Source organism: Hyperoodon ampullatus, assembly GCF_949752795.1.
Source record: "Hyperoodon ampullatus genome assembly, chromosome: 17".
Lineage (NCBI taxonomy): Eukaryota > Metazoa > Chordata > Mammalia > Artiodactyla > Ziphiidae > Hyperoodon > Hyperoodon ampullatus.
This window is the reverse complement of record NC_136930.1, coordinates 42,432,733-42,453,811: the sequence shown is the minus strand read 5'-3', so window position 1 is coordinate 42,453,811 and position 21,079 is coordinate 42,432,733. Positions and strand designations below refer to the sequence as shown.

Genomic DNA, 21,079 nt, shown 5'->3' with positions numbered 1-21,079 from the left:
TCCAGTAAATGACAGATGTACAGCCTTGTCCAGATATAACAGGCACCAAATAAGGTACCTGGAGTTAGTTCTGAGAAGGAAATGGTATAATAATAGGGAAAAAAAGCAATGTAAGGAAGAATCGTAAAAGGAATGACAAAAGCAGTATGGTCAACTCTTGATCATTCAATACATGTATAATTTAACAAGCATATTCAACATACTACTTTGATTTTCTAATGCTGATGATAAAATTAGTTTATATTCACAAAACCAGAATGACAAATAGCATACTCAAGTAACCCAGAAACAAATTATAGTGAAAACCAGTCTATGATTTAAGAATACATTATAGTTCATTTACAAAGTGAATGATACAGAGGAAGATGAAAATCAAGAGTTGACTCTATGGATAGTTCAATTCCTTCTCTGGGTTCCTGTTAATGGGAGTTCTGTAGCATAATTTAAAAATGATTTCTTACAGAAGGAAAGAAGCCAGAGCAATTACTGAAAGGGTCCTGCTTGCTGATGGGTCGAACCAACAAGGTGCGTCTGTTCAGCTTGTCAGTACAGGAAAGGAAGACACCTCCACATTGCCCCAGAGACCAACACTCTTCCCCAAGGCTTGAGGTGATGGACAGGAGCAAAGAAGGTGAAAAGACAAAAAGCAATAAAAGCCATAAGCAAAAAAAATCTGGATAGTTTTAATTCTGCTCAAGTTTGCATAGGTTTAGGTTTGAGCCACTGCTAGGTATGGCCTCTGCCTGGACCATCTTCTGCAAAAGCATTGTTAATGGAAGTAAACAAAAAATAGTTGCTTTTAGTGTAAATGACTACTTTTAATTTATAATAAAGAACAATCCAACATGAACTCACTTATGAATAGGAAAAACTTCTAAAAGGTCAACATAATAATACATTAATGGTAAAGTATATTAATAAAAGCAATCCTACCTTTGCGTTATTGAAAAATTTACTTAATTGCTCTAACAGGAAAATGGGTACAAAACACAAGCAGCTTAAAGGAAGTAATAATTTTATTTTATAATGTAATATTGGAAGAAAAGGTCAAAAAGAATTTACTGAGCTCTAATTCTTGTAAACATTAGTCCCACTGCATGAAAGAACAAAGAAAAACATTTTATAATATATTTTTTAAAAATCATAATTACTAAATGAGTCTCACCACAGGTTTTTCTTTGCACTGTAGAAATACTCCTTCAAAATGTCCTGACTGCCAACCTTCCCCTGGCCTGGAAAACATAAGTTCACCTTATCTGTTCTCTTCAATTTTTCTGAGTTAAAAAAATTGAGCATATATAACTATTTCAAGTAGCTCTGATGTAAACAACACTACACTGAACTAAAACGTGGATCTGACAATGCAATCAAGAGAACAATTTACATTAGCACCACACCCTGGTAGTTCTTCAGAGAAGCATTTGTCTTAATGGTAAATTCTATATTTACCAAGGTTATTTTTCTTTCTCACCCATGAGACTCTAAGGTCCATAAGGACATGGTTTATGTCTATTTTTTTTAAACACTATATCCCTAGTGCTTAGCATAGTGCTTAGAACATAATATACATTCAATAAATATTTTGATTAAATGAATGAATAAATAATCTAAATATTTAAAACTTACATAAATTTAACAGTAAAATCATTGATAATCTAGAACATAAATTGTAATATTCACATAATCAAGAAATTATTTCATCAATAAAATAAAATTCATGTATCACTTGCTAGGATCATTTTGATATAGAGATATATCATTCAAAAGAAACTGAAGAGCTAACCATTCCATTATCAAAAATCAATTAATGATTCACTGTTACTACAACAAAAACAATTATCATACACTTGGTAAAATAATACTATTATAACAGGTCTTAATATAAACCTAGCAAAATATTTTGACCATCACAGTTATGATACAATTTTTTGTCTGCGACAGAGTTGAGAGTTATTTATATAAACAATATGATATGTATAATAAAGGATGAAAGTTCGAATGTTTTTAATGCAGAATTAGAAGCCAGTTAAATAAAAAAGACTATGGCTTTTAGAGTATATAATGCATCAATAAAGGTACAGAAACATGTGTACTCTGCAGACACTTAATTGCTGAATGAATAAATATTATGAATCCAGGAAAAAAAGGACTGTAAGGCTGTTTCTTTGCCAAAATACTATGAAGCAAAAAATATGATGCTGTTTAAAAAATAATTTTAAAAAAGCATGTGTGAGTTTTATGGTATGTGAATTATATTTCAGTTAAAAAAACTCAATTCCAGGGTAGTGTTATAAAACAAAAAAAACTCCTAAAAGCATTCATATTTTTACTTTGGAAAAATTAATAATAAAATTGCTATATATCTTTATGAAAATATCTAAAACATTACTTTTTTACTACCATTACTTATTATTATGAACAAATCATATTTACTTATAATCTACTTTTGGTAGAAATTTATTAGGAAGGAAAAATGTGATTCTAGGAACATCCACCACATGTTCATTAATCATCTGTGAGATAAGAAAAGTACTCAAAGCTGTAAGGAACATGAGATGCTGCTCCATTTCAATCTATGGTATAGGGAGTGGATGAGGAGTATTCAGCAAAAACCAGAGCCATTAACTGTGTCCCAGATATCTTGGCAAATATACAACATGCATAACAAATTGTGAGGTGATTAGTAAAAGCAGCTTATTTCAGTTAATATGGCAGTATGGATATTTATGAACAGATTTGCCTTCTTAGAAAGCAAAACTTTATTATATTCCATATATGAATGAATACCAAGTAAAATTAACCAATATATCTGTTAAGAACCATCTTTGGGAATATGTATAGTATTTTTTAAAAAATTAAGGAATCAAAGTAAAATATAAATATTCTTTTATAGACTTTGTTCAAGGAAAATATAGTTTTTCCCATATTCATTATTCATTAATTACCTGCTTCTATAGTGATCAATATTGAAACTTTCTATTTTACATTTCACTTTGGTGTACACATCCTGGACATCTATGGAAGCACTGAGATCTTCTAGTTCACTGACCATACAAAGTTCTGCAATAAGAAACAAATATTAATATCAGTATAGGGTTCACAATCAATATTAAAACTTTCTATTTACATTTAATATTAGCATGTATATCCTTGACATCTACAGAGGGACTAAGACTTTCTGTTCATTAACCACATAAGATTCTACAATAATAAGGAAAATTAATATCAGTATAGGCCTCAAAATTAAGATACGATGCTTATTTCAAAACAGGGGAAATCCCAGTTAATGTATGAAGTGCTACATCTAATCAGTCAACAGTCTTTGCAATACATTTAGTGGTATGACCAATGAAGAAATTACCTCATGGCTTTTGAAGTGAATTTTAATACAAATAAGACAAAATTTAGGTATTATAGGCAACATGTTAGTATTACTAATAGAAATCACTTGAGTTAGACTTAATGATTGATTTAAATGCCAATGATAAATAAAAGTAAGTCTCCAATTTCTTCTAAAAATAGTGTTTAATATTTTATCTTTTCAGTAGAAAAGTAATCCTGTACCTGTGCCTTTATTTTCAGGATCTGGAGCAAAGAGCTTTATAGTAATTTTGGGGAGCACCCACTGCATCCACAGACTAACACGACCACTGGATCCACCAATATTACTCGTAGTTTGTTCCAAGGTAACAGAATCCGAGAATGGTGAATCATCAACTGCTTGTACAGAATCTCCCTGGGATGAGGAATAACAACAATACTTTGTAACATAAATAAAAATAACTAAAAATTTATAATTTAAAATCTGCAATTACTGCTTATAACTTATCATATATGATAATGCAAATCATATAAATGCTTATACATAATGCCAGTAATATAAACATACATTAATCATATGGTTTTCATAGTTACAGTGTACATGCATGCCATTCCAGTTCCTCTAAATGAGTTAGGATCATACCAATGAGTATTTCCTTATAGAGTAGCTATAGCCAAGGGCCAAATGGGGCTCTATTTTTGGAAATAAAGTCTTACTACCTCACAGCCACATCCACTCATTTATCTATTGCCTATGACTACTGATTAGCAGAGTTAAGTAGCTGCTTTAGAGCTACTATGATCCACAAAGCCTATAATATTTACTAACTTGTCATTTATGGAAAAAGTTTGTCTACCCCTGCTATGGTGTATTTATGTATGAACATATAATAACCATAGTAAAACACAGCATAATCACCATGATTTAAGAAACAGCAAAACATTCATCATGCCTCACATATTTTAATATTAAGGAGACATTTAAAAGTTAGCAGATTCGACAACAGATTTTTTAAATGATTTATATGGTCAAAAGTCTCTTAATTAGAGGTACAGAGCATGAGCGTGTGTGTGTGTGTTATGGTTATCTTTACAGAAATATATTTTGCAAATTATACATATCCTACAGAAGGGTACAATAAAAATGATAACAATGAAACAAAATGTAAGTAAAATGAGCAGGTTTTTGATAAATACCTCTTAGCTCAAGAAATTTTCCCAGGTTAATTATTCAATGCTTTGCACATTTGGGATGGTATTATTTTGTAATTTGATGTACTTCAGAGTGTGTCTCCAGCCCAATAAGAGGCAGCTGAAGCCCAAGAATAATAACCCTTGGATCACAGACCTCAGCCCAGAAGAAGGGAATCTTGCAGCTTCAGAGAACCTGCCATACATGCTGGCCCCAAACCTTCATCAGAGCATAAGCTTATTCGGTTCAACAAATACATACTGAATTCTGGATACGTATAAGGTCCTAAATTTGGTACTAATAAACTTTCTGTAAAAGGTCTGTTGGGTTGTTTTTTAATCTTTTCAGCAGCTGAAAATAAATCCTGGTTTGAAGATGAACAGCTTCAGTCTCAAAGGCAGGAAGAGATGCTGCCAGAGATAGTGATCACTCACTCATGTATTCTGTTCTTTTAGGATTAGCTACCAAGTATTTGGGTTTTTTAAATCCCAACTTTGCTGTCCATCTAAAACCTTCAAAAAAAACTCCAGAACCTAAACTCATTCTCTGTGAACTGATCAAATACACCAGAGCATGCTTACTTTTTTAAAAGATGTATATATATTTAAATATTAGTTATATGTACTTAAGCTTAGTTTGGTAGGCAGCATGATGTATTGAAGACAGTATAGCCATTCTTTGTTCCAATTACACCAAGCAAAGCAGAAAGCTCACTGCTCGTGATGTTTTCATCTAAATGTTTTTCCAAAACTAAGTGGTCCTAAATCTGCTAAAATTGAAATTCCTAGAATTTGAGAAGCTATATAAAAATTCAGGTTTTTGGTTAGCTGTCTAAAGTAACACATCTAATGAAAAGCACAAACTAATCCCAGAAAAAGATACATTTTAGAAAGTCAAATTCAATAAAAGACAGCATAATGTAGTCAGTATGCCTTTCTCTATGGATTGGGTCTTAGAGCAGAAGAATTCATAAATTAAATTCTCCCTCCAACACTTAGAAGAACATTATAATCCCAAGAATGGAAATTGTAGGGAAAAGACCATCTCAAATCAATGAAACCTTGATTTTTAACACTATGAAGTATACTTAGTAGGAATGCTAAGAAAACCGTGGCTTCAAATTTAATAAGCAAGCACTCCTGAGAAAAAGTTTTGCTCTCCTTCTTCATGCAGTTTCAATTTTCATTTTGGATTTACAACACTTGGTGTGGTATTGTTAAATATGTTTGTGCATTAATTTTCTGCTCTATTTCTAAATCTATAGCAAAAATTGAGCCAGAATTGGAGACGCTGAACTATTTTCCCACACCTCTTTAGCCAAGGTCTAAAATATACAGTTCAATTCTTTCACCATTTTGTCGCAAATTGACCAAAATACTAAGTTTATTATGCTAGCTGAATTTATCTTTGTTCATCTGGAAGAGCAAACACTTCAGCCCTTCATCCTTGGCCTGCTTCAGAGCTCAGGGATGATCATACTTTTGGCCACACTGCTACTTTCCCTTATCAAAATAACTCCAGCATTCTTTTTCAATCACAAAACTTCCCAAAGGTCTAAACACTTCCACTGCTGTTTGTACTTAAGTCAACGATAACAAGTGGACTGCTGTGGTTTCCACTACCTTTGCTCTCACCATTTCAATGTGAAGGGTGGGAAAAACGAATAACTGTTTTTAAGCTCACTACTTAAGCCTGCCACTCATATTTCCCCTTCTACCACCACTGAGATCGATATTCAGGAAGCTAGAGCTATATCCACTGAAAAGTATACTGCTCCTTATCAACATGTCAACATAAAAAGAATTACTGGTAGTTTAAAGTATAAGTCATACAAGGATCATATAAGCAAATACTTCTCTTCTACTTAACACAAGCAACTGTTAAGACTGTACTTTTTTAAACTAGATTCATTTATAGTGAATTCTTTATTGTCAAAATAATTTAAAAATAATAGTTCTTACCCAACTCAGCAACAAATACCTTAGTGTTTTTAAATTTTATGGACTTTTGGAATGCAAATATTAATTAGAAATTTAAATATACAGATACATAATATAAATAAGCACAACAAACGTAAGGTGACCTCAGATAAATAGGTTATATTTATGTAATAAAACTATTTGCATAAAACATAAGCCAATAACTGAGAAACTAGAGACATCTTCCAGCATGATTATTTTGAAATAAGAAAAACATGACAACAAAATATTGTGTTGATTCATATGTGAAGGCTAAACAATAAGTTGCATTGATATATGTATTATCTTGGTTCTTTCAACAGCTACTCAATTAATTAGATGATAATCTAAATGCTAAGATTTCTACATTTTGAATAAAAATTTCTCCCTAAATGTTGAAGATAAAATCATTTAAAGATAAATATTTAATGAAATAAGTCTATTCTGAGGAAGAGATTTAAAACTATTATGAGACATCCTTAAAATATCAACTGAGTAAAAAAGTTCAAACTAAACTTACTTTCTAAAAGGTTGTCTAGAATAATAATTTGACGTAGATTACTGCTTAGATTAACTGTACTTAAATCACTGAAAAACTGACAATAGTTTTGCTATAGCAGTTGATGCCAAACAACTTCACTTTCTTTTTTTTTTGGAGATACAATTGACATAATATTATAATAGTTTCAGGTATAAAACATAATGATTCGATATTTATATATATTGTGAAATGATCACAGTAAGTCTAGTTAACATCCACTGTCACACAGTCATAAATTGTTTTTTCTTGTGATGAGAAATTTTAAGATCTACTCTCTTAGCAACTTTCAAATACACAATAGAGTATTATTAACTACAGTTACCATGGTGTACATTACATCACTAGGGCTTATTTATTTTATAACTGGAAATTTGTACCTTTTGACCACCTTCAATCATTTCCCCCCCCAAATTTTCACTTTGGATTTAACTGAAAATAAATGCATTTTAAATAATTACTTGGGACTAAGAAATGAACCACTTCATGCTGGATTGTTTTTTGGAAATACATATATTTATAATTGAAGTATAGTTGATTTACAATACTATATTAATTTCAGGTATACAATAGAGTGATTCAATATTTTATAGATTACACTGCATTTAAAGTTATTATAAAATATTGGCAATATTCCATGCTATACAATATAGCTCATGCTGGATTTTTTTGAGAACTAGGCTGCTGAAGTAATTTTAATTCCAGAATCAATAAAATATGCAACTCGAATTTTGCCATTACCCTAACCTCCCAACATTGTTGGTTAATCTGTCAATTTTACCTTAGGTTGAGTTATAAATCAGTATTCTAGCATTCTTTCAGAATTTTAGATTTTTCTAAAGCTTTAAAATTATTTCTTTAAAATGCTGTGAATAAGGATGACATTATCAAAGACATTATACATATATACAAGAAGTTAAAATGAAAAAATGCTTAATGGTTTGCCTAAAATCGCAACTTAATTGGAGAGATTTAATTTCATCAACACAATATAGCTATCCATAATAACTGTCCTTCCTATATCACCTTTATGGAAAAGTACTGAAAATCCAGAAGTTCAAAATAACATGTTATATAATTAGAACAGCTTTCAAAAGACTTAACAGTTTATGTACTTACCTTATAAGGGAAATATGTGAATGTGTATGTATTTGTGTATTGTGTATCTATTTGCTTTGTTTACCTGTTATTAAAACAGATCATCAAAATGTTAGCACTTTCAAAGGCAGTTTTTATTGTTGGGCTATCTTGTAAGCAAAATGGCATAAATATTTCAATGAACATAATTATATAGTGTTTCACTTTCCTGAACATCTCTCTGAACACAAATTTTTGACAACCTTAACTAGCTGAAATACAGTGAAATATGTTCTTCAAGTGTACAGGTAAAGCTTTACTTTGGGTCCATGATAAGAATTAGCATGCCAGAGCCATCTATTTTTATACCAAAATTTTTGTTCACCCTTCTATGTAATACAGAATTTTCTCTGGGAAGCAGCAATGCAGTGATGGGCTAAATTTCCCAGTGTCCCTATATATTAGGTGTATACACATATCCATCTCCGAAGTTAAATATTATAAATTCTGCTAAAGATAAAGGACTAAGTCTTAAATGCTTAATCTTTTTAAAAGCTGAATATTATTAAGCTAAGTATCCAATTTAAGAAATTAGAAAAACAACAGAATAAACCCAAGAAAAAAGCAATATCTATCTTAGCCTAAGTAGTAGAAAAATGTTACCCTTGAGACTTTTTAAACACAACTCTGGTTACATGTAGGTTTGAGGGCTTGATTTCATACTACCGAAATGTTTCAAAAAACATCTAGCTATGAAATTAACAGTAAAGGGGTCCCAGGCTACTGATGGCCCTTGGAGTCCCTCAGAGAAGGAAACACAGAAAATCCCTATTGGGGAATAGGCCCTCATACACTATGTAAGAGTCTCATAAAGTCGCACTAGTGAAGAACTCCCAATAGAAGAGCACATAACACATAAGGAAACAGTCTACTAAGAGCAAGGGTTAAGAATACAACAGTAGGATTAGACTCTCAAGAAATTCAGATAACAGATCTGATAAATAATATAAAAGAATTATGTTTAAAACAACAAAAGACATAAAAACAAACAGAAAAAATAAACTCAATATATGCTTTTATGAATTCATATCAAAATATATTTGTAGTGACAATGAATATATACATCCCTATGCCCCATACTATAATAAATCAGATTTAATTTCATCAAAATGAGTTGACTTCCCAAATTGTTTAACGTCCATATATTAAAGAACAATGTGTTTAAAACCTACTCTGTACCAAGCACTATTGCTTGGTACAGAGTAGGTACTGGTTGCTCAAATTAGGGTTATCCTATGATGATAAAGATAATAGGTGATGGGTGATAATAGAAAGTTTATAGTTCACATCCAGTATGGCATTGAAACAGTATAATCATTATTTAACACTGTTACTTCTGAACCAATGTAAGCCTCTCAGTGTAAGTCATTTTACCTCCAACCCATAATGTTTGACTTAACACTTATTTCAGATGAAAAAAATAGTATAAAAGTACAACTAACGTGGGAACAGAAAAAGCAACAGTGTCAAATTTTCAATACGTCTTTTGCTATTTGAACAAAATTTGTTAGTGCTGAAACATGCAAGAAGGTTTCCTTCACAGAAAATTATTATCAAAAAAAAATTATGTTCAACTTGAAAATACTGCCTAATATTTTAAAAGTTAAGTGAAATATTTATTCAACATATTACTGGAAGTCTTAGCCACAGCAAATAGGCAAGAAAACGAAGTAAAAAGCAACAAAATTGGAAAGGGAAAAAAGCAAAATGATCTCTGTTTGCAGACAACATGACCTTATATGTAGAAAATCCTAAAGATTCAACAACAAAAAATTTTAGAATAAACGGATTCAGCAAGATACAAACCCATATCTGTGTTTTTGTACAATAACAGTGAACAATCAGAAAAGAAAATTAATAAAACAATTCTGTTTACAATAGCATCAAAAAGAATAGAATACTTAGGAATAAACTTAACCAAGGAAGTGAAAGACTGTAAAATATTGCTAATAGAAATAAAAGAAGACACAAACAAATGGAGAAATGTCCCATGTTCATGGATCAGAAGACTTGATGTTAAAATGGGAAGTTAGTGTTTAACAGGTACCACATTTCAGCTGGGAAAAATTTTTAAAGTTTTGGAGATGGCTCATGGTGATGGTTGCACAACAATGTGAATGTACTTAATGTTACAGAAGGGTACTCTTAAAAATGTTTTAAAAAGGTAATTTTATGTTGTGTATATTTTACCAGAATAAAAAATTTGACATAAAAACATTAACTGGGACATAAAGACATAATTGCACAGTATCAAAAGACAGTGTATTTGTTTAGCATCTATAAAAACTGTTTATTAGTTTCATTTTATACAGCCTGGGCTACTAGAATGCCATAAAACATCTTTATTTTACCATTAAGTATTACTTTATCAATAATGAGTAGTATAAAATTCATTTTCTAGGAATACAGCGATAGCATTGTTGGAGTTGGGAACCTGGAACAAGATGCTTGCCTATATTCCCTTTATGATGATGACATTAGTGTATTTTGTCTATCCAGTCCTTACCTCTTTTCTAATAATTTTCTAAGTTAAAACTTCTTCTATATGCAAAGAATGCCTAAACTAAGACCCAGTTTGGATAAGGTATGTGTTATACACAAGTGCCTTTTCAATTAGGATTACCTTGTTGATTATCATGGGAATATACAGTGACTGTGAGAATTTCAGCACAAAACATATTTTTCTAGATAATAAAACAAGGGGGAACACTTCCCATATCATTTTGTGAAGACAGTGTAATCATGATACCAAAATACAACAAAGATATTATGTAAAAGAAAAGTTAAAGGCCAGTATCACTCATGACTATAATACCAAAACCCTAAATAAAATATTAGCAAACACAATCCAGCAAGATATGAAAAGGAAAATATATTACATCTAAGTTGGGTTTGTTCCAGAAATGCAAGATCAGCCTAATATTTGAAAATCAACCAAAGTTACTAGTCACCTTAAAGGAATAAAGAAGGAGAAACAAGTACTGAATATATAATCGTATCAACTGAATAAAAGTGCCAAATACTGAAGTGTACTCCTATAACAAAATGGTCAAGACTTCTAAAAAGAAAACTAAAATCTTATTGAAATTAAAGAAAACACAATTAGAGGAATGAGCCACATTCATAGAGTAAATGGGGCTTCCCTGGTGGCGCAGTGGTTGAGAGTCCGCCTGCTGATTCAGGGGACACGGGTTCGTGCCCCGGTCTGGGAGGATCCCACATGCCGCGGAACGGCTGGGCGCATGAGCTATGGCCGCGGAGCCAGTGGTCCGCAACGGGAGAGGCCACAACAGTGAGAGGCCCGCGTACGGAAAAAAAAAAAAAAAAAAAAAAAAATAGAGTAAATGGACAAACTATACATACTCAGTTAATATTTGTACTAACATATTGAGATGAATATTAACATTATCCCCACTTTTAGAGATGATGAAACTAAAGCACAGAGGTTAAGTAATGTGATCATAAACTGCAGAGATTAAAAACTCAAGTTGCCTGATTCCAAAGTGACTTCTATAGATTCCATTAACTTAGAATCACACTCAGATGAGCTGGCCCAGTCCCTACTTTGTGTGACACTAACTTCAATTCACTGCATCTCAGTTTTCTAGTAAATGATCTTCCAACAATCCCTTTCAATAGTATAGCTGTAAATTGATGAAATTAAGAGAACCATCTTTCTCACTTGTCAAGCTCTGCAAAATTATTATACCAAAGTCAGAGGAAGGCAATTCTTAAAGCTGACAAAGTAGAGAGTCTATGACAAATAGTGGGAAGTAGCACACAGAATTTAGCTAGTTTTCCCCAAGAGAAAAAAAAAATACACCTTAGAGAAAATAAATTACTAGCATTCTATTTTTATGTTTGCAAGGTTACTAGGGAAACTAAATAAACAACTTCTAATTTTCACTTTTTTCCCTTTAGTACCACATTTTTCGGCAAAACTTTGAAATATGCTTGAATACATTTAGGGATAATATTAAATGCCATTTTAATTCTATACCATTCAGCCTGGTACTAAGCAAATCTCATTAAAATGACAGAAATGTGCTCTTCTGAGTAAGAAAATCAGTACTAAATAAAGTATATTTAATGATTCTGCATTCACTTTCCTCTACCCCTTAATTTCTATACCTAATAACTCAGTTAGCAATACATAGGGCTGGCCAAAAAGTTTTTTCGGGTTTTTAATAACATCTTATGGAAAAACCCAAGCGAACTTTTTGGCCAACCCAATATTTCAACAGGTAAAGAAAAATTAAAATAGCATTTCTGGTATTAGCTTTGAAATGGTTTGTCAGGCACAGGTCATATAAAATGCATATAATATCTTCAGGGAAAAATTACCTCATTAAGAGTTAATCAACCTTTATTCACCAATGTTCATAGTAGCGTTATTCATAATAGCCAAAAGGAGCAAATAACCCAGACGTCCATCAACAGATCAATGGATAAACAAAGTATGCTATATATACAAATGCAGTAACACTCAGCCATAGAAGGCAATGAAATCCTTATACATGGATGAATGTATAAAACATTCATCTTACTACCTGGATGAATCTCTAAAACATTATACTAAATGAAATAAGCTAAACAAATACTTCAGATTCCTCTTATATGAGGTACCCAGAATAGGCAAATTCACAGAGACAGAAAGTACAGTAGAGGTTACCAGGGATGGGGCTGGGAGGATGGGGAGTCACTGCTTCATGGGAAAAGAGTTTTTGTTTGAAATGATGAAATAGTTTTGGAAATGGATAGTTGTTATGGCTGTGCAACACTGAGATTATTCATTTAATGCCACGAAATTGTACACATAAAAATGGTTAAAATGATAAATTTTATGTTACATATATTTAACCACAATTTTAAAAATTCAGCAAAAAAAGTTACCAACGATATTGAGAATCTAATATAATATGTACAAGGCAGAATGAGAAAAAAAAAGATTCCAAAGACCAGTTCTTAGTACTCAATGATGTTAAAGAAATTTAAATTCAAGTAACATGGCAGACTAAGTTGAAATGAATGTTTTCCTCTTCTACTACAAAAGCACTGAAATTCTAGATAAAACACAAGAATTTGTTTTAATACATTAAAGTGCTGTATATCTTTTCTTTGGTCTTGTAGACCTACTCTTCAATCATTAATACTCTCTCTACCTGGGAGGCTAACCTATGCGAACAATATGTACGAATATTCTTGTCCTCTGGTTTCTGGTCATTTTCAGCTAATGAGGAACAGGGCAGGAGATAGAAAGGAGGGAGGAGAATGAAGTCAGTATTATTCCCTGTTCTCCCTGCCCATAAGCCTATTTATGGCAAAAACATCCCAGCGTTACTAGCTCCAGGTACTATACTATTTCCTGTGGCTTCCCTTCCCAGTCAACACCTTTGTCCTTATGAGAATGTCATCTTTGTCTAACTAATATAATAGTCAAACTTGAAATAAATAAAGGGAAATCTCAAGATGTCAGAAATGAAGAGGAAACACAAAGTCAGGGTAATGACTGGGAACTGAGTCATTACAGACTCAGTTTTCCATTATCGATTATTACAAGATATTGAGTATAGTTCCCTGTGCTATACAGTAGACCCCTGTTGTTTACTATTTTATATATAGTAGTGTATAGATGTTAATCCCAAACTCCTAATTTATCTCCCCCCCACCCCTATCCCCTTTAGTAACCAAAAGTTTGTTTTCTATCTCTGTGAGTCTATTTCTGTTTTGTAAATAAGTTCATTTCTATCTTTTTTTTAGATTCCACATGTAAGTGATGTCATATGATATTTGTCTTTCTCTGTCTGACTTACTTCACTTAATATGGTAATCTCTAGGTCTCACTGCAATCCCACTCCTGGGCACTTCTCTGGAGAAAACTCTAATTTGAAAAGATACATGCATCCCAATGTTCAGAGCAGCATTATTTATAATAGCCAAGACATGGAATAAACCTAAATCAACAGATGAATAGATAAAGAAGATATAGTATATACACAATGGAATATTACTCAGCCATAAAAAATGAAATAATGTCATTTGCAGCAACATGGATGGACCTAGAGATTATCATATACCATATACTTAAATTTGTATGCAGACAGTTCTGTTGTTTACCTGACAGTGTTGTCCACAGAATGTCTTCTTATAATTAAAAGATTATTAGTCAATGATTAGCAAGAGCGAAGGGATGCTAGAGCTTCCTGGGAATGCCAGGTCAAATAGGCAAAAAGGCCTATTATGGATTACAACAAAATACATGCATAACCTCTCCACACTGTCCTCCCTAGCCCCATTCATTAAGTAGTTTCTCCAGTGAGAGGACACGGCTTTATCTCCATTCAGTCAGTAACACATTTAAATATACAGGAAACTTCATGAAAATTAGAAAAACATTTTTAAATGGAATTCAAAGGATCACAGTAACATATCTACCATGTTGGAACTCAAAACAAAAGGAATAAAAATTACAAAGGTCATTACACACAATTTTAGTAGCACTATAAACAAAAGGAAATGAGAAATGAAAGCTTGGGCACAAATTCTGACTTCTGGATGAATTAAACGACCACAGATTTAATCATAGATGAAGCATTCATACAAAAAGGAGAAAACAATGACTATATTTTCTGATGTCATCATTTACTGGCTAATTCTCAAAGAGGTAAATTTAAACTCAGATGCAAACATAGTTAATCTTGATCTCCACATAAATATTTTCTTGAGAGCAAGAAGAGAAATTAAACATGAAATGTTCAATACACGAACACCTTCTAATTTGTAAAGTTAAATCAAAGTCTTAACATTGATCACCATATCAAAATTGTCTACACAAAAATCTTCCTGCCCTTTATGGAAAACAACAAGCTAAATTATTTAAAGATATTTCTCAAGTGATTGTGGGTTTCAAATCCATAATGGACTGCTAGCAATCACTCACCTCTTTCTTTTCTTAAACACAGTACATAAACCAAAGAGGGTACATTTTGAAAATATTTACCACATTTTCCCCCATAACTCTGTTACCTTATGTAAGCTGCTTTATATGGTCTTTCTGGAATATTAATGTGAATCTTCTGCATTAAGATTCTTTCACTTTCAGATCTTTTTCACACAGATCAGATTAAATCCATACCTAATACAAAACTAACAAATCCACTAGAAGCATTTTCATTATTTATCTTTATAACCCAATCAGAAAAAAATCCTCAACATTCTAAGTTTAAATTAATTGCAGTCATGTAAGGAACTTATTTTTAAAATCAGAATTAATTTTTTTAAGTGACTGAGAAAATCTCTCCCTTTGTTAATCTCTCCCTTTCTTAACTTCCTCACCATTCTTCTAGTCTATCACATTTATTATATACCTACTAAAACAAAATTGATACTAATGTCTTTTTCACTTTTGAAGATCCATCTCATATGTTACTGCCTTTATAAAATACCTACAGATCCCATAGAATGAATTTGTTAATAATTTCTCTATAATTGCAGGGCATGCTCATCTCTATTACATCTTATAATCAGGGTCACCATGTCCTTCTGTATAGGTTGGACACTACACAATTCTAGAAAGTACCATTCAATCTGTACTTGTGTGAATGGCAGGCTCTAGATGTATGACCAACAGGTGTGACCATTCCACATGATCCCTGTCTTTTCTGGGCTTGCAATGTTTTCTTAAATACTTCTTTCTAAAAGACTACTCCCAAGATAGGTACTCATTTTCATCTTGACATTCCAATGAATACAGTACTTAGCAAACAATTGTTCAATGGAACACTCTCCTTTCTGCCAAATGTCTACAATATTTAACTTCATTTATCAATTTCACTTGTACTAGCTTTGTGTAGCAATGTATCACCCCAAGCTTTGATTACTCTACCAAAGTATTTCACAAAGTGTATTTTGTGCAATGTTAACATGTAGGATAAAGGGGTCTTTGGTTAAGTAAGTTTGAAGAGTACTGCGTTGAAGAAAGTCAAAGTTTTCTTTACTGCAAGAGCTTTTGTATTCTAACAATATTAAGAATCTCCAAGAAAGGATTCACTGTATTTACCCTAAAAGGATATGTCCCATTGACTCCATAAGGGCACATTCCTAGATTTTCATTTGGGGGGAAAAAAAGTAATCCTATCACTTAGGTCATTGTGTTTCTTAAGATTTGGAATGAGCAGGGGTAGAGAAGTTGTTCATGCAGGGGTCAAATAGATCTACTCCAGCATGTGTTTATGCAAAAACAAAAACATAACTTCTCCCTCTATTATATTACAGTAGTTCTCAGTGGTAAAAACTCAGGCCTCTATGGGGTGTTTCAGAAATGTATTAGGGTATTTTTGGTTGACTAATGATTGGGTGTCACTACTGGAATTTAAGGGTTAGCAGTTAGGGTATCAAGAGGTCTTATGATACACAGGACTGTCCGGAAAAATGAACACTATCTTACAGACATTGAAGTAGGTAAAAATCCTGTTTATAAGTCAACATTTGAGCATAAAACTGAATTCTGTTTTAAATCTAAACACAATATTTTTGCATTTATGCATGATTTTATTATATATTAAGAGTTCCAGAAATGCAACTACTGAAATGAAAAGAATAAAAACTTTTGTTTGAAACTTTATCAAGTTTGCCATTACCTCAGGAAATCACAGCAACAACAACAGTACCAACTTGTGGTATTTAACATAGACCTGCACAAGTCTATTTGTGGCAGACACACTCACAGTATTTCTATGCACCTGGCTACTTCATTACAACTTCTAATGTAACCATGCCTGAGCATTTATATATTAAAATAATAATTACTATACCTTAAATTACTTTCCTTTAATCCTTTATATTTTATTCAAGATACTAGATATTTTTGAAATTATATGTATATGTAGGTTATATTATGTTTATTTTCATTTCAGGATAGTAAAGGGGGCTTTATAAAACATTTGTTATTAAAAGGCGCACTGGCACATTGGGTAAGGTTATGGTGTTAAAAATGAAAAGAAAGGCTTTTCAGAAAGGCTTGATCAGAAGGAAGAAGGAGAGAACTTTGGGTCGGACAAGACTGAAAAATCACTAACATAAAGATAACAAAGACACTCTGGTTCTGAGCCTCTTTTGTATCAGCTTCTACATTTCCATACTTCTGAGGAACCATACATTTACTGTCTCAGTTTTTGCCATTTCACAGAACCCCTACTGTCCTGAACTACCCCACTAACTACTGAAAGTGATTAAAATACTTGGACCTAAAAGAAACGGTAATACACAGCCACTGCTACCACAGCTCCGCACGAACCTTCTAAACTCACCAGCTTCCACAGAGGTGAGGTCATCTTCATTCTCAATCCTGATACAGAACTCTGTGGTATATACACCACCCTTCATTTAGTAACAGAATTTTTCAGAAACACTTACCTCAGTAGTAGTTCCAATGTCAGCAGATGGGCTACATGTGCTGGTATCTGGAGGAGCTGTGCCTATACTGCTTCTAACTGGAGAACTAGGGACAGGCCCCACCATGGACTCTGGATAAGCTGAAAAAGAACTGAGATTGCCTCTCTTCTGAATCTTATTCCAGACTTCATTCATGATATCAGTTAGCTCATATAAGAGCTGCACCTAAGCAGAAGGGAAAAAATAAAAAGGAAAAACAAATCTTTCAACTTCTAGTCACAACTGACTAAAATATTAAATGTGAGAAAATGAAAATAAGTCCAGGGAAATAAGAATATATGAAACAAAAATCTATCAGTGTATCACTGATCATGGTATTATATCATGACCTATAATCTGTGATATATAATTATTATATATTATATATACTGTAATTATTATATATAGGATCATGACTATTTTGTCATGATACCACAATTCTGATGAGATACAGAGAAAAATAATTCATATAAAAATATACAATATTAAATATTTTATCATGAATTGAATTTGAGAAATATAATGAATTTATTCATACTTTTAATTTGCCACATAGTCAAATTTTGATATTGTATAAGCAATTTAGCATTTCTGTGAAAATAATTTAGCATTTCTTATAAATGCTTAGCATTTATAAAAGCATCTTATAAATTTAAGCAATAAAGCAATTTAGCATTTCTGGGAAAATAATGCTAATAAAATAATGTTAATAAAATAATGCTAATAAAATAGCTTATTATGGTATAGTAGATTTCTTTTAATATATGACTAATAGAACAACCACAAAGAAATGCCTCTTAAACAGAGGTCAGGATCAAAATTAGAAGTCAAATATATCCTAGTAAACATGATTATTTAGTTATACATGAAATAATTACCATTCTTATTTCTGAATTATTTACACATTTAAACTTTCTCTATTTTCTGAAGAATAAATCTGAAACTGGATTTCTTGCCCAGCAAAATAAAGTAAAAAAGAAAGATATAACACAGAATAGTAAAAGGAAAATGTTACATATGAGACTTTTCTATAGATAAAGAACATAAACTATCCAACCTACTATTCCCCTCAGATTTGTCATTCCAATATTCAGAAAAAAAAAATTGTTTAACTTGCACGTTGTTTGACTAAGTTCTAAGATATTTACATAAGATTTCATAAATAAGCATTAATCATGGAATCTGTATGACAACATATTGCCATATACTGTATAAAACAAGCCTGGGGGAAAAATGCAAACACAATGTATAAGCAAATCCACAGCTGGATACCATATTCTGCTTGCCATTAAAAAAAAAAAAAAAAAAAAAAAGAAAGAAAGAAATTCTCATATTTATAAGAAGTTTCAGCCCCAGGACACATCCAGATGATAAAGCTGGCTTCTTATGTGGGCAGAACAGATGCCTAAAAACAGTGTTGTCAATCCTTATTTGATATAAAACAGTATATGGGTTACAGTTTTCTCCTGCTTTTTGTGTGATGAAGTCTCAAATCTCAGGTTATAGCTCTTTTTGTTTAAAAAAAAAATCTAATGGCTAGAGATCCTACAAAAAAGCTCTTAGAACAATTTTAGTTCAAATTCTTTTGTCTTTCATAATCATGAGTGTTTTCTAAAAAGAAACCATTTTGTTCCAAACCTAACTTTTCAAAAAGATTATTTTACTTTTTCTTAAACAATTAGAACTGACAAATAAGGAAAGCATAAACAGTTTCTAAATACTTTCAAAGGCATAAGGTTTATTTACCTAAGAGAATTGATGCCGCTTTTATTGTCACTACTTCTGGTTTCCTTTAACCGTTACCGTTAAAAAATTGTATATGAATGTCACCAAGTACACTGTGTATTCAGCATGCCAAGCAAACACTGACATAAACTTTAAACGTATTATTATTTTAAAAGAAGAAAGTTGCTATCACAGAATCCAGTCTTCACAAATTCAGGTTTTAAAAAATAGGGCAAAAATGCTGAAGATAAATGTTCAACTCTTATCCTTCAAGCTGTACTGAAAACCATGCCAACTAAAGTCACAAGGAGCTACCACTACCTACCTATTAAGACGTCTGAAATTAAAAAGCATAACCAGACCAAGTATCAGTAAAGATGTAGAGCAGCTAAAACTCTCATTTACTCTGATGGAATGCAAAATTTAGAATACAGTTTGTCCATTTCTGAGAAAAACATATACCTACCATGTGAATGAGCCATTTCCTAAGTGTTTCCCCAAGAAAAATTAAAGTCTATGTCCACACAAAGACCTATATAAAAATGTTCATAAAAGTTTTATTTGTAATAGTCTAAAACTGGAAAAAATCTCAAATGTTAACCAATAAGTTAACCAACAATACAACAGAATACTTAGCAATAAAAAGAAATAAATTAGAGATTCATGCAAAACCAAGGATTAACCTCAAAATTGTTATGCTGAATCAAGGAAGCTAGGCAAGAGAGAAAGAGAGAGAGAACACAAACTGTATGATTCCATTTATACAGAATACTAGCAAATGAAAATTAATCAATAATGACAGTATCAGTGATTGCCTGGGATTGGGGGAGGAGTAAAAGGGAGGATTACAAAGGGGCACAAAGAAACTTTTGAGGATGATGGATTAATGCATTATCTTGATTGTGAAGATGATTTCATGGGTATACATAGTCAAACCTTAACAAATTAGATAATCTAAGCATGTGCAGTTTATTGTATTTATGTCAACCCCAATAAAACTTTTTAAAAAGATCTCTAAAAAATGAGCACCATGTGAGGCAGCTTTATATGGGTTATGTATGAAGGTGATTGAATATCAATAATATTTTGCATATCAAATACTGATTTGATATGCAAGATATTAAATACAAAAAAGTAACATTTTATTGTTGAAAAATTAACTGCACATACATTTTCTCATTTAATGTTATAACCAATCAGAAAGAAGACTTAATTGGACTGGAGAGGCTGAGACAAACCTCAAGGAAATACATTCTTTTTTTTTTTTTTTTTGCGGTATGTGGGCCTCTCACTGTTGTGGCCTCTCCCGCTGCGGAGCACAGGCTCCGGACGCGCAGTCTCAGCGGCCATGGCTCACGGGCCCAGCCGCTTCGCGGCATGTGGGATCTTCCCGGACCGGGGCACAAACCCGTGTCCCCTGCATCGGCAGGCAGACTCTCAACCACCGCGCCACCAGGGAAGCCCAAGGAAATAAATTCTTGAAGGATAGATAGGATTTAAGTGGGTGCAAAAAGCCATTCCAGTCATAAGAATACCAAGAGCAATAGCCAAGTGCAGGAAATGAACAAGACATGACATAGTGGCCATGACAAGTTTTGCAGCGTATTAGGAGAGTCAGATAGAAGAGTAAATAGAAAGGTAGACATGAAGAAGAAAAACCATGGATATACAATGTCAATGGAAACCAAGCAGGAATGGAACTTCAACAAGCAATTACTGATCCATGTTGAACAAAAAAGAGCTCTACGTGAATATGAATTGAGAAAGGCTATTTCA

At 32.3% G+C, this 21,079-nt stretch overlaps 1 protein-coding gene across 5 annotated transcripts in view; it reads right to left on the bottom strand.

Moving 5' to 3' along the window:
• The window catches only part of VPS13B (vacuolar protein sorting 13 homolog B), a gene marked incomplete at both ends in the record, with an annotated part of 778,321 nt that overhangs the window by 383,947 nt on the left and 373,295 nt on the right, over nt 1-21,079 (bottom strand). For 4 of the 5 annotated variants that reach the window (XM_079722541.1, XM_079722542.1, XM_079722543.1 and 1 more), the window contains 4 exons: nt 462-603; nt 2,946-3,060; nt 3,565-3,736; nt 17,561-17,764. In XM_079722541.1, coding sequence (XP_079578667.1) covers nt 462-603; nt 2,946-3,060; nt 3,565-3,736; nt 17,561-17,764 — 633 coding nt within the window. Of the gene's footprint in view, nt 1-461; nt 604-1,165; nt 1,233-2,945; nt 3,061-3,564; nt 3,737-17,560; nt 17,765-21,079 lie in introns of all 5 variants that reach the window. The other variant, XM_079722545.1, reaches the window with a different exon arrangement.